General features: G+C 45.8%; 1 protein-coding gene across 1 annotated transcript in view; it reads right to left on the reverse strand.

Moving 5' to 3' along the window:
* Positions 1–15000, reverse strand: part of arid4b (AT-rich interaction domain 4B) — a gene marked incomplete at its 3' end in the record, with an annotated part of 132132 nt that overhangs the window by 34717 nt on the left and 82415 nt on the right. Inside the window, 6 exon segments of the mRNA XM_084322048.1 lie at positions 5884–5906; positions 5943–6021; positions 14123–14167; positions 14169–14220; positions 14222–14247; positions 14249–14267. Of these exon segments, the coding sequence (XP_084178174.1) occupies positions 5884–5906; positions 5943–6021; positions 14123–14167; positions 14169–14220; positions 14222–14247; positions 14249–14267 (244 nt within the window).

Genomic DNA, 15000 nt, shown 5'->3' on the forward strand with positions numbered 1-15000 from the left:
AGTCCAGTGTTAGCTACTCTGCAGCTAGGCTATTAACTAGAACCAAGAGGAGAGACCACATCAGTCCAGTGTTAGCTACTCTGCAGCTAGGCTATTATATAGAACCAAGAGCAGAAACCACATCAGTCCAGTGTTAGCTACTCTGCAGCTAAGCTACTAACTAGAACCAAGAGGAGAGAGCACATCAGTCCAGTGTTAGCTACTAAGCAGCATTGTTATAAAATTGTTATACAGTGGCTGCATCGTATTATATCTCAAGGTTACACAGGATAACCTGTTCATGCTAAATGTATAGAGACACTTCCGCGTTACATTGAGCTCATGGAGGAGAGAGAGCGGGGGGAGAAAATGAATGAATGTGGATGAGAGCAGGGCGGCTACGTGGCGTAGTGGGCAAGACGCTCGCCACAAAATGCTGGAGACGCTGGGCTCGTCAGTTCGAGCCCAGCGCTCCACATTTGCTTTCAGTTTAGCTGGTCGTCCGTACTAATACACATTGGCCGTATTAGGGGGTGGGAAACTGATGGGTGGGGATCGGGCGTTGTGGACAGCGACTCCTACAGGTCGGTTGGTGCGCCTGTGCAGTAGAATCAGGAAGTGTCGGGGGCAGCGTGAGCCTCCCACGCGTTACTCCTCGCCACTGAGAGATCGAGCTGCGCAGGTGAAAAGATGCGACTGCTGTTACCTCAAGTACCGGAGGGGACTTGTGCTATGTATGACTTAGTCCACATTGCAGCCGGCTTGTGGGAGGCAAGAAACAGCGTTTGTGACAGGGGAGGGTTGAATTGGATGATACGAAATTGGGATGGGAGAAAAAATATATAGAAAATGGGAGAAAAAGTGGATAAAAAAAAAAAAAAATGTGGATGAGAGCCTTGGCATTAAGTGGTTGTAGCTACGGCTGTGGGGGCGCTGGAGACATGATCCAATATACTTTTTTATACGCCTGAGTCTCCTGAACACGGACGTGACCAATCCCAAGTCGATCGGCACTATAGTCACTTTTCCGGACCTACTCCTGAACTACGCATGCGCAGATTGCCCACGGAGTCTAGGTTCATCGATCTGCGCATGTGTAGTTCGGGAGTAGGTCCAGGAAAAGTGACTATTGCTCGGCCGATAAAGTGCCGATCGACTTGGGATTGGTCTCTCCGTGTTCAGGAGACTCAGGTATATAAAAGTATATTGGATCATGTCTCCAGCACCCCCCCCCCCCCCCACCACAGCCATAGCTACAACCACTTGATGTCAAGGGTCTCATCCACATTCATACATTTTCTTCCACCGCTCTCGCTCCCATGATTTCAGAATACCGGAAGTGTTGCGGTGGTCTATATATTTGAAAGAAAGTCCACTTCCTGATTTGATTGATGTTGAAAAGGACTCGCCCCCCCCCCCCCCCCCCCCCCCCCCCAGCTGGGCATCAGCGCAGCCCCTGGCACCACTTGTAATTAACCTTCTGTAGTGTGGTAGTGAAAGGGTTAAGGGCATCCTAGTGTCAATCAAATCTTTGTCTGAGACAGTACAAAAAGCCATTTAGGGATGACAGTCGACGAGCAAAGGCTTTGGATTTGGGACGGTTCAAAACTGTAGTTCTGATGGTTATCAGATGGTTGTGAGGAGGAGGAAAAAAATAGTTTCTAAGCCCCGGGGCCCGGCTTGTGTCAGCACCTCTGACACCGGGTTAATGAACACAGACAAGGAGAAAATAACTCTCTCTCTCTCACTCTAATCTCTGCCTGTCTGTCTCTCTCCCTCTCACTCTGTCTCTCTCTCTCTCTCTGCCTGTCTGTCTCTCTCTCTCCCTCTCACTCTGTGTCTGTCTCTCTCTCTCTCTCTCTCGTCTCTCTCTGCTCCTGTCTGTCTCTCTCTGACTGTCTGTCTGTCTGTGTCTCTCTCTCGTCGTCTTAGTATGTCTATGTCTCTCACTATCTCTCCTCTCTCTCTCTCTTCCCCTCCTCTCTCTCTCCCCCTCCCCCCTGTCTCCCCCTCCCCTCTCTCTCTCTCTGAGTGGACATGACGGGGGCGAGTAATACCACTTGCATTCACAGATTGCCGTGTCACTTCCACTGAGAGAAATGATCACAGCCTTGTTGATATAGACTTACGTTCAGCAAATTCAAGTTTAACAACCCCCCCCCCCGTCTCTCCCTCCCCCTCTCTCTCTCTCTCTCTCTCCCCCCTCTCTCTCCCTCCCTCCCTCTCCCCCTTCCCCCCCTCTCTCTGTGTCAGTAAGCAGCAGGTTCACAGTCCTGGGATCAGTTCTACTCCCCCCCCCCCCCTCCCTCAGTCCTGTTGACTCCGGCACATAGTTGGAGTTGCCACGGAGGGAAATCAAACGGGGGGCCAAGTATAACAGGGACTCAAAGAAAAGCACTATCCTCGTAACGAAACACCTACGTCTGGGACATTTCTCTTCCTTATTCAGCCTGACGCCGGCGAGAACTAACGCCTGTGCTGGATCTATAGAGAGTCGCTTTCAAAGACTCACGACGGAGTGTGATGTTCAAAGGGAATGTTACAGTGATTGAATCTTCCCTAATGAGAGAGTTAGAGCGTGTAGCGCTGTGTGGAGCCTCCCTGCGCAGGGGAGCCTCCTGTTCATAACTGCCATGTGTCATCTGTACTAGGGCTGTCCCCGACTAAGGATTTGGATGGTCGACTAGGATTGGCCAAAATTTGCCGTTAGTCGACTATTGGTCGACAAAAAATAATAATAAATAAATAAATAGAAGTACAATATAAAAAATAAAAATAAAAAAATTATTTTTAATGTTGTATCATTCCATTTGGGCTGTGGGGGGTGCTTAATGTCTGAAGGAGTCGACTGAAGGCTTCTTGTTCTCTGCAAAAGCATGCAATTGGTCCACTGATGGATACATCTTGATATTTGTCTAGTATAGTGTGTTCATTAGATGGGTGAAATCCTCTTTCAGTGCCTCTGTGCCTGTTTTCGTAGGCAGTTAGCCTCTGGTATGCGTGCCATTAGCGTTAGCCACGCTTCTAGGCCTCTTTTCTTTTGGAAATAATGATAATAAAAAAAAAAAAAAAAAATGTAATATATTTTTTTATTTATTATTATTATATTCGACTAAGAGGTTGGCCAGTCGACTACGGCTCCTTTCGACCGATTAGTCAACTAATCGATTAATAGGGGTCAACCCTAATCTGTACCTGTCAAGTGGGTCAAGTTTGTGTTGTTATCTGTGACCAGGCACAGACCAGGGGTCCTTTAGAGGCGTCTTCAAATGGTTTTCTCTTTACATGATATGAAAGTACAGGTTCATACCTTCAAAATAAGCCATCAACCTGTACAGATCTGTATATTGTATTGTAACTCAGTTACTTTTCTACTCTGCATTGTATATATGTACATTGAACACTTTTGTCTACGTACTTGACTTCTATTTTATACTTATTTTATACTTATCTATTTTTATCTAGCACAATCTCTGGAGCAAAACAGAAAAAAGCATTTTATATAAAAGTACTCTGTATTTTTGTATGACAACTAATAATAAAGAAACTTGAACTTGAGATCGGGCGGATACTTTTTCAATCTATGTCTTATAGATATAGTAACTAGTAAGAGTAGGTAAGGGATATGTACAGATATAGATATAGTAACTAGTAAGAGTAGGTAAGGGATATGTACAGATATAGATATAGTAACTAGTAAGAGTAGGTAAGGGATATGTACAGATATAGTAACTAGTAAGAGTAGGTAAGGGATATGTACAGATATAGATATAGTAACTAGTAAGAGTAGGTAAGGGATATGTACAGATATAGATATATAGTAGTATAGTAACTAGTAAGAGTAGCTGTGATGTCTTGGGCTTTATCACGTTAGCCTAGCTTGGCTGCACGTTAGCTAGGCTAATAATGTAGCCAGATAGCTTTCTACTGAATGCACAGAGACACACACACACAGCCAGCATGTAGACGTTATTTATTTCTAGCGTGATTCATTCATTGACTAGTTCTGTAGAAAGCTATCTGGCTGACTTCTCCAAAGTCCAGTTATTATTATTAGCCTAGCTTAGCACAATGAATGGAAGCGGACAGTGCGGGTTAGCTAGTTGGATTCACTCTCGCTCTCGCACCAAGTCCAAATCTCCGCTTTAACGTCGTAGTAGCAGCCGAAGCTAAACAAGACATAACTCAATGCTGAAAATCAGCGATCTGCCCCTTTACCTGCACACATAGAGCATGTTGTCGGGCTGAACAATCTATCACATTAATATTCATATTGCAATATGGAAGAATGCAATATTTATGAACTGCTAAATGTTCTAATGTAGCACAGGGACCGAACAACAATACATTTCCAGATGTGCAGACAAGGAGGGTGGGGGGGGGCAGATGGGAGGCCTGGGGAGGAAGACGGGACTGTATGAAGCACATTCTCAGGAGGCTCGTACAGAACCAAGCATGTCACTGTAATGTACATGTACTTTATACGTGACAGATAAAAGCAAACTTGATAAAAGCAAACTTGAGATCGAGTACTCGGAGTGCTCGAGCAATTGTTTAGGGAAATCTATTTTTAGAAGGCATCGTAAAAGCGCAGCAGCAATAACCAGAGTCACACAAACGCTACCGACTTCACTACGTCTCACGCCGCGGACATAACAATGCACAGTAATATACCTGATGCTTAACTCATTCAGCGCCGGAGCTTAATCCGCGAGATGGCGCTAGAACGCCACCGCTTTAATCAATGGGGGGACTGCGAGATTTGCGAGTGCTTAAAATATATCTTAAATGATAGCTATGGGTCTAATACACCCGTCGATTATCAGTGAGTTGCTTGCAGTCAACATGTACAAAACGGATTGTTTTTTCATCGGTAGATTTCCGTTTTATACCGTTTTGAATACAAGTATAGTTTTGGTGATTTCTAGTAATCCCAGGAAAAGACGCGATCATTTTCGCCTGATTATCGAATCTTCCTGAAATCAACGCTAGATCATCATTATTATCCTTCCTCGTGCATACATGAAAAGAGCCCTGGACCGCAAGGCTCCCCCCCCCCCCCCCTCCTGCCACCAACGGCACACAGCCACACATACACACACAGAGACAGCGTCGATCGGGGTAGAAGTAAATATCAGATCAACGATCAAATTTATATAGTGTTCTTACCTTGTATCTGATGTAATGCAAAAGAAATAATCCAATTATCTGATCGCCATTCCAAATACTGCTTATGGAGGTCCGTACCACATTACCGACCGTTACACACTGACGGGCGGGCGGGGTCAGTCAATGCTATCGTTGCAAAGGCCTACCTCGCCTGAGCACCTAAACCCCGCCCGCACGGCTCGGATCGTCCCAGAAAAGAAACTACACCATTCCCAATGGGGTGCAATACCAGCTGGAAGGCGTAGGCGGCGGTATTTGCCCTTTTGCGAGCTCAGACCCATTCCCAACGATAACATCAAGCTGGATGGATGAAAATGAATGGATATCGCTAATAAAAGAAATAACGATTAAAACCCGACTATACTCAGGTCTGGCGCTGAACGTCGGCGAGTTAACCCGACTATCATCGTGACTGGCGCTGAATGAGTTAATGCATATTGTTAGTCAAACCAGTCAGTTACCATTTGTAATAATTAGATTACCTCTACTCTAGGGCTGACCTCGATTAGTCGACTAATCGATCGAAAGGAGCCGTAGTCGACTGCCAACCTCTTAGTCAAATGCAATTATTATTATTTTTAAGTTTATAATTTTTTTTTATAAATCATTCTTTCCAAAAGCAATGACGTCTATATGAAAATAACTCTGGATTTCATGAAAGGAGTTCCTCTGTAAACACCACGTTTTCCGTCTCGGTCAACGGCCCGTTGATCTCCTCTCTGAGGTTTCACAGACTCCCTGCCGGTCCGTGTCACAGACTACAGATAACAAAAGAGACACAACGTGTGACTTACAACTTCCCGTCCGGAAGGAGCGGACGAAGATGTTGTCTTTCTTCATCGTCACGTCTTCATGGCAGTCCGGAGAGATGACCTTGTTGTTGAAAGAGAGAGAGAGAGAGAGAGAGAGAGAGAGAGAGAGAGAGAGAGAGAGAGAGACGAGAGGAGAGAGAAGAGAGAGAGAAGAGAGAGAGAGAGATTACTTTATTGTTATGTACACAAGGCAAGTCTGCAATTTGTCTTTTTGCCTTGTCCCTCCTAGTTTCAAGATCCAATAGTTTATTACCATTTCAAACACAGTCCTCATATCCTCCTAGTTACACACACAGTCCTCCACATACAGTATGCATTTCATCAGAGGTCAGAGTGCAGGGTTGCCTGCAGTGCCTGGCTCAAGGGCACTTGGGCAGGACGGCGGGCACCGTAGATGTACAGTAACACGAGCCACCGGCTCGACCGTCAGCCCGACCGTCTTTACCTCTAGGCCAGAGAACGAGTCGACTACTACGAGACATTCAGCGACATGAAAGCAAGCGCCGCTGGCGACAAGGCATTTAGCGAGCGAGGACGAGGCGTTTAGCGAGCGAGGACGAGGCAGTGAAGAGTGGAGTGAAGGGATGTGAGCGTCAACAGTCTCTTCCCTGACGCCCGCGCAGAAGAACCACAGCAAGCCGCTGTTCGATGTGGCCTAAGTGAGTACGGCGGCGGTGCCGCGCACACAGCTCCTTTACTCAGGGTTCCCACAGACATTGCTAAATGAAATTCAAGTACTTTCCTAAGCACTCTTTTTTCATTTAAAAGGATCCAATTCACTTTTAAATGCTGTTTTTTATAGAAAAAAAAACCCGGATCCAATATTTATGGCTTATAAACCAATTTCCGACAATTAGTTACACTAATGCAATTTCTTGATTCAGAACAATTTGATCATGGATGAACAAAACTTTTAATGCGAATGGTTGATTTGAATTTCAAGCACCTTGTTAAAAATGGGCTGTTTTTTTGGGGCGGCTGGGTGGCGCAGCGGAGATTGCGCTCGTCACCAATGCAAGCGACTCCAGTCTCGAATCCGGGTGTCAGCATTGCCTCCGGCTTGGGCCAGCCGTCGTACTAACTCAATTGGCAGAGTAGCGGGTGGAAGTCGATGGGTGGGGATTTGGACGTTGTGGACAGCGACTCCTACAGGTCGGTTGGGGGACGCCTGCACAGCAGAGACAGGACAATGGCGAGGGTAGTGTGAGCCTCCCACGCGTTACTCCTCGCCACTGAGAGTGCGCTGGCAGGTGAAAAGATGTGACAGGCTGCCTCCTCGTGTACCGGAGGGGACACGTGATGCAAGGCTTCTATCCTCCCTACGACCGAGCAGTGGGAGGCATAGTCGAGCAACGTTCAAGACAGGGGAGGGGAGAATTGGAAACACGAAATTGGAATGGGAGAAAAATAGAAAAATAAGGAGAAAAAGTGGATACATTTTTTTTGCTGTTTTCAAGGAATTCCAGGCCTTGACTTTTTTTGGTAAAAAAATCAAGCACTTTAAGCACTTCAAGGACCCTGTGCGAACCCTGTTTACTAGAAGTAGCAGGAGAATATGACCCTGAACAGCGGTCCAGAACTCTTCATTCTGATAGAACATTCTACACTGTTCAAGTACAAGTCCTCAAGTACATGGTGAAGTAGTATGCACTTCAGAAGTGAAAGTGCACATTATATACCAGGGAATCTGCAGGTTTCAACAAGTTAAGACATTTTTATATAAATGGTAAATGGCTGCATTTATACATCTCTTTTATCCAAAGCGCTTTACAATTTGTTCCTCACATTCACACACCGACGGCGGAGCATGCAAGGTGCCGACCTGCTCATCGGGAGCAGTTCGGGGTTAAGTGTCTTGCTCAAGGACACTTCGACACGCTGCCCGGGAGGAGCGGGAATCGAACGGGAACCTCCAGATTACCAGATGACTGCCCTACCTCCCGAGCCACTGTCGCCCGATACCACTTAAATACCACTTTTGTACTAAAAAAAACAACAACAACACATATCCATACAAGCTCTCCCAAGACGCACCAAGCTCCCGGTAGCCTCTCAAAAAATAACAACTTGAATACAAAGACATTTCATATATTTAATATTATTTAATCTCCCGAGAACCGGGCTATTACAAAAATGTAATACCTGTGCAAATGAAATGTAAGACTTTTGAACCTTTTAAGACTTTTCTCTCTCTCTCTCTCTCTCTCTCTCTCTGGTGCTCCCTGTCACTTAACTTACTGCTCTCTCTCTCTCTCTCTCTCTCTCTCTCTCTCTGGAGCTCCCAGTCTCCTTGCTGCTCTCTCTCTCTCTCTCTCTCTGTCAATCTCTCTCTCTCTCTCTCCCTCCCTCTCTCTCTCTCTCTCTCTCTCCCTCTCTCTCTCTCTCTCTCTCTCTCTCTCTCTCTCTCTCTCTCTCTCTCTCTGTCTCTCTCTCTGGTGGGCTTGCTATCTGTCTCTATAATTATTTTAATATTTGTCATCAATATCTATTTTCTGTAACTGTCTTATACTATAATGCACTCTTCCTACTATACTAATTATGTCTCTACTACTATGCACTCAACACTGCAGCACCCAAGTTTCAGCACTGTTTGATGAACATTGTTACTCAGTAGTCAGCTGATAGAGTTGTACCCTTCCTGCTGACTTGTCGTACAGAACTTTAAGTCGCTTTGGATAAAAGCGTTCAGCTAAATGACTAAATGTAAATGTAAATGATGTTATGCAATGTAAAACTTGCATAAGGCTATGTGTCCACTAAAAGCCTTTTTTTCAAGGCGGACCGCTTTCTCTCTCTCTCTCTCTCTCTCTCTCTCCGCCACTTGCTCGATGTTGATCGGTCGGTCAAAAAAAAGTTACATTGATGAGCGGCGCTCCTCTCCAAAAGTTGAACTATTTTCAACTTTAGGCGCTGGGAGTGCTCCGACCAAAAACGCTAGCCGCCGAGAGCGCTAAAACGCAGAGGCGCGGCGCTGGGAAAAGGAGCGCGCCTGTCGCGTCTGTAGCATAGAAATGAATGACAGAAAGGAGCTGACAACTCATAAAAAGCTGGCTGTCGACACGGGCCCTAATGCATGCATTTTCTATTTGCTCCAAAACACACACACACACACACACACACACACACACACACACACACACACACACACACATTCCTGTGTGTCATCTGTTGCTGCAGGGGTATCTAGCAGGGCACCACCCCACCCCTCTCTGCCTCAGTCCCACTTCGCAGCGGTGTAAACAATGCCAGGTTGTGTTGTGGTGCAGTACCCCGGACTGCCACGGAGCGGCGGTGTGGAGCTCGCTGTGCAGCAGCAGCAACAACAAGAGCAGGAAGCCAAGAACAAATAACCCTGGAGGCGGAGCTGTGCTGGAGGCGGAGCCATGCTGGAGGCGGAGCCATGCTGACTACACAGGAACAGTTTAAAGAGACAGCCCACTCCTGTTCTCCTCTCTTCTGCACCACTTACTATTCTCTCTTCTGCACCACTTACTATTCTCTCTTCTGCACCACTTACTATTCTCTCTGCTGCACCACTTACTATTCTCTCTGCTGCACCACTTACTATTCTCTCTGTTCTGCACCACTTACTATTCTCTCTCTTCTGCACCACTTACTATTCTCTCTCTTCTGCACCACTTACTATTCTCTCTCTTCTGCACCACTTACTATTCTCTCTCTTCTGCACCACTTGCTATTCTCTCTCTTCTGCACCACTTACTATTCTCTCTGCTGCACCACTTACTATTCTCTCTCTTCTGCACCACTTACTATTCTCTCTCTTCTGCACCACTTACTATTCTCTCTGTTCTGCACCACTTACTATTCTCTCTGTTCTGCACCACTTACTATTCTCTCTCTTCTGCACCACTTACTATTCTCTCTGCTGCACTACTTACTATTCTCTCTGCTGCACCACTTACTATTCTCTCTCTTCTGCACCACTTACTATTCTCTCTCTTCTGCACCACTTACTATTCTCTCTCTTCTGCACCACTTACTATTCTCTCTGTTCTGCACCACTTACTATTCTCTCTCTTCTGCACCACTTACTATTCTCTCTCTTCTGCACCACTTACTATTCTCTCTCTTCTGCACCACTTACTATTCTCTCTTCTGCACCACTTACTATTCTCTCTCTTCTGCACCACTTACTATTCTCTCTGTTCTGCACCACTTAATATTCTCTCTCTTCTGCACCACTTACTATTCTCTCTGTTCTGCAACACTTAATATTCTCTCTTCTGCACCACTTACTATTCTCTCTCTTCTGCACCACTTACTATTCTCTCTGTTCTGCACCACTTACTATTCTCTCTCTTCTGCACCACTTATTATTCTCTCTCTTCTGCACCACTTACTATTCTCTCTGTTCTGCACCACTTACTATTCTCTCTTCTGCACCACTTACTATTCTCTCTGTTCTGCACCACTTACTATTCTCTCTCTTCTGCACCACTTACTATTCTCTCTCTTCTGCACCACTTACTATTCTCTCTTCTGCACCACTTACTATTCTCTCTCTTCTGCACCACTTACTATTCTCTCTCTTCTGCACCACTTACTATTCTCTCTGTTCTGCACCACTTATTATTCTCTCTCTTCTGCACCACTTACTATTCTCTCTGTTCTGCACCACTTACTATTCTCTCTTCTGCACCACTTACTATTCTCTCTGTTCTGCACCACTTACTATTCTCTCTTCTGCACCACTTATTATTCTCTCTCTTCTGCACCACTTACTATTCTCTCTGTTCTGCACCACTTATTATTCTCTCTCTTCTGCACCACTTACTATTCTCTCTCTTCTGCACTACTTACTATTCTCTCTGTTCTGCACCACTTATTATTCTCTCTCTTCTGCACCACTTACTATTCTCTCTCTTCTGCACCACTTACTATTCTCTCTCTTCTGCACCACTTACTATTCTCTCTCTTCTGCACCACTTACTATTCTCTCTGTTCTGCACCACTTATTATTCTCTCTCTTCTGCACCACTTATTATTCTCTCTCTTCTGCACCACTTACTATTCTCTCTCTTCTGCACCACTTACTATTCTCTCTGTTCTGCACCACTTATTATTCTCTCTCTTCTGCACCACTTATTATTCTCTCTGTTCTGCACCACTTATTATTCTCTCTCTTCTGCACCACTTACTATTCTCTCTCTTCTGCACCACTTACTATTCTCTCTCTTCTGCACCACTTACTATTCTTTCTCTTCTGCACCACTTACTATTCTCTGTTCTGCACCACTTACTATTCTCTCTCTTCTGCACCACTTACTATTCTCTCTCTTCTGCACCACTTACTATTATCTCTTCTGCACCACTTACTATTCTCTCTGTTCTGCACCACTTACTATTCTCTCTGTTCTGCACCACTTACTATTCTCTCTCTTCTGCACCACTTACTATTCCTCTCTGCTGCACTACTTACTATTCTCTCTCTTCTGCACCACTTACTATTCTCTCTGCTGCACACTTTACTATTCTCTCTGTTCTGCACCACTTACTATTCTCTCTGTTCTGGCACCACTTACCTATTCTCTCTCTTCTGCACCACTTACTATTCTCTCTCTTCTGCACCACTTACTATTCTCTCTGTTCTGCACCACTTACTATTCTCTCTCTTCTGCACCACTTACTATTCTCTCTGTTCTGCACCACTTAATATTCTCTCTCTTCTGCACCACTTACTATTCTCTCTCTTCTGCACCACTTACTATTCTCTCTGTTCTGCACCACTTATTATTCTCTCTCTTCTGCACCACTTATTATTCCCTCTCTCTTCTGCACCACTTACTATTCTCTCTCTTCTGCACCACTTACTATTCTCTCTGTTCTGCACCACTTATTATTCTCTCTTCTGCACCACTTATTATTCTCTCTGTTCTGCACCACTTATTATTCTCTCTCTTCTGCACCACTTACTATTCTCTCTCTTCTGCACCACTTACTATTCTCTCTCTTCTGCACCACTTACTATTCTTTCTCTTCTGCACCACTTACTATTCTCTGTTCTGCACCACTTACTATTCTCTCTCTTCTGCACCACTTACTATTCTCTCTCTTCTGCACCACTTACTATTCTCTCTTCTGCACCACTTACTATTCTCTCTGTTCTGCACCACTTACTATTCTCTCTGTTCTGCACCACTTACTATTCTCTCTCTTCTGCACCACTTACTATTCTCTCTGCTGCACTACTTACTATTCTCTCTCTTCTGCACCACTTACTATTCTCTCTGCTGCACCACTTATTACTATTCTCTCTTCTGCACCACTTACTATTCTCTCTTCTGCACCACTTACTATTCTCTCTGCTGCACCACTTACTATTCTCTCTTCTGCACCACTTACTATTCTCTCTTCTGCACCACTTACTATTCTCTCTCTTCTGCACCACTTACTATTCTCTCTGCTGCACTACTTACTATTCTCTCTCTTCTGCACCACTTACTATTCTCTCTGCTGCACCACTTATTACTATTCTCTCTTCTGCACCACTTACTATTCTCTCTTCTGCACCACTTACTATTCTCTCTTCTGCACACACCACTTACATAAACAAACAGTGCCCGTGTCACTAGCAGAACAGAGCCCTGGGTGAGTCTGAGAGGAAGTGAGCGGCTGGCAGAGAGCAGCGGGGACCTGGAAGAGACTGATAACTCTCACATCAAACCCCGGCGTTTCTGCTGCATTGTTTTACAAAATCAATGACGAGAGGGAGGACCGTCTGCTGTTGTTCTCCTTCTCCTCCCGAGCAGCACGTTCCCGCTCTCTCTCTCCACTCCGGACGCACAGCAGCACATGTATTGTTTTTGACAAATCAGCAATTTCAACAATACAGGGCATTACAGCGTTTCGCACACGCCGCAGTCGACGGCGGCGGGGGAGTCGACGGCGATAACGGCGGCCTCTGTTGCGCCGAGGGGTTACATAAACCGGCAGTTTAGATGAAATGGACGGCAAGGGCTCGCTGACGAGAGAGAGAGAGAGAGAGCGCAGGTGGGCAGGAGAGGCGGAGAGGAAGGGAAGGGAGATGATGACAAGATGGGGCTCTGACGGTGAGGCTCCGTGACTGCTCCCTGACCTTCCCGTGACCTTCCCGTGACTGTGGCGAGAGTGTTTCAATCATTTTCGACTCCTTCCTGGTTCGTTTGTGTCATTTTCCAGCTCGGCTATGAAGTGCTAAAAGGGACAAGAGAGGGTGTTTCTGCTACAGTCGCCACGCGGTGTATTAAAACATATCTGATAATAACCACCATCTCAAGCCATAAATGTACATGATGACAGAAGCTGCAAAGTAGGTACCTCCTGGTAGATTCCCATAATAAGTGACCCATTTGTAATATTCATTAATATTCCAGGACCTCCCCTGAGAGGGTATGAAATTCTCGGATATCCTTGTCTGGAACAAGGCTAGAAAGACACAGATTATATATATATATATATATTATCAGCTGATATTAGCCTCTTACTGATAAATCATTATCCACAAAAGTGCCACCGACATAATCGGTATACATCTGACATTGATTTAATTAGCATAAGACTATTATTGTGTCAGATCAAAAAAAATTATATTCATAAGGAGATCTAGAATACACCTTTTAAAATGCAATGGTGTTACAGAAGGTCAGTCACGAGTGGGAACCCAGCTAACAGTTATGGAGGGGAGCAGACAGGCAGACAGACAGACAGACAGACAGACAGACAGACAGACAGACAGACAGACAGACAGACAGACAGGCAGACACACAGACAGACACACAGGCAGACAGACAGACAGACAGACATACAGACAGACACATAGACAGACAGACACAGACAGACAGACAGACAGACAGACAGACAGGCAGGCAGACAGACAGACACACAGACAGGCAGACAGACAGACAGACAGACACACAGACAGGCAGACAGACACACAGGCAGACAGACAGACACACAGACAGACAGACAGACAGACAGACAGACAGACAGACAGACACAGACAAGCAGACAGACAGACAGGCAGACAGACAGGCAGACAGACAAGCAGACAGACAAGCAGACAGACAGACAGACAGACAGGCAGACAGACAGAGAGACACACACACAGACAGGCACAGACAGGCAGACAGACAGACAGACAGACAGACAGGAGATCAGCTCACCAGTGCAGGGTACCAGCTGCAGCTCTTCTTCCGGTCCCCCGGGGGGCAGCACCTCCACACAGACCACCTTCCCAAACAGGTCCTCATTCTGACGCTGGCCCGCTCTCCTCCTCGCTGGAGGAAGAGGGAAGACTCCTCTTCTTTACTGGGGGAGGGAGGGAGGGAGAGAGGGAGGGAGAGAGAGAGAGAGAGAGAGAGAGAGAGAGGAGAGAGAGAGAGAGAGAGAGAGAGAAGAGAGAGAGAGAGAAGAGAGAGAGGAGAGAGAGAGAGAGAGAGAGAGAGAGAGGAGAGAGAGAGAGAGCGAGAGAGCGAGAGAGAGAGAGAGAGAGAGAGAGAGAGAGAGGGGGGGGGAGAGAGAGAGAGAGAGAGGGGGGGGGGGAGAGAGAGAGAGAGAGAGGGAGAGAGAGCGCGAGCACAGGTCATTTACCACCAAAGCCAGAAAAACAACTTGAACAAACATCTTAACCCTTTCACTGCCACACAACAAAGGGTTCACCCTTTCACTACCACACTACAGAAGGTTAACCCTTTCACTGTCACACTACAGACGGTTAACCCTTTCACTACCACACTACAGAAGGTTAACCCTTTCACTGTCACACTACAGACGGTTAACCTTTCACTACCACACTACAGAAGGTTAACCCTTTCACTGTCACACTACAGACGGTTAACCTTCTGTAGTGTGACAGTGAAAGGGTTAAGGGGAGTGACACCCCTTTTAACAATTCACACGTGTTCTTCCTGCAGCTCCCAGTTCAATCAGTACTCATTTATATACAGTATACGCTGTTTTTTAATCACCTGTACATTGCACATTACTGTTACATTTACACTCTGGTTGGATGGCAAACTTCTTTTGGTTGTACTGTACTACT

This window comes from Notolepis coatsorum, assembly GCF_963971535.1.
Source record: "Notolepis coatsorum genome assembly, chromosome: 9".
NCBI lineage: Eukaryota > Metazoa > Chordata > Actinopteri > Aulopiformes > Paralepididae > Notolepis > Notolepis coatsorum.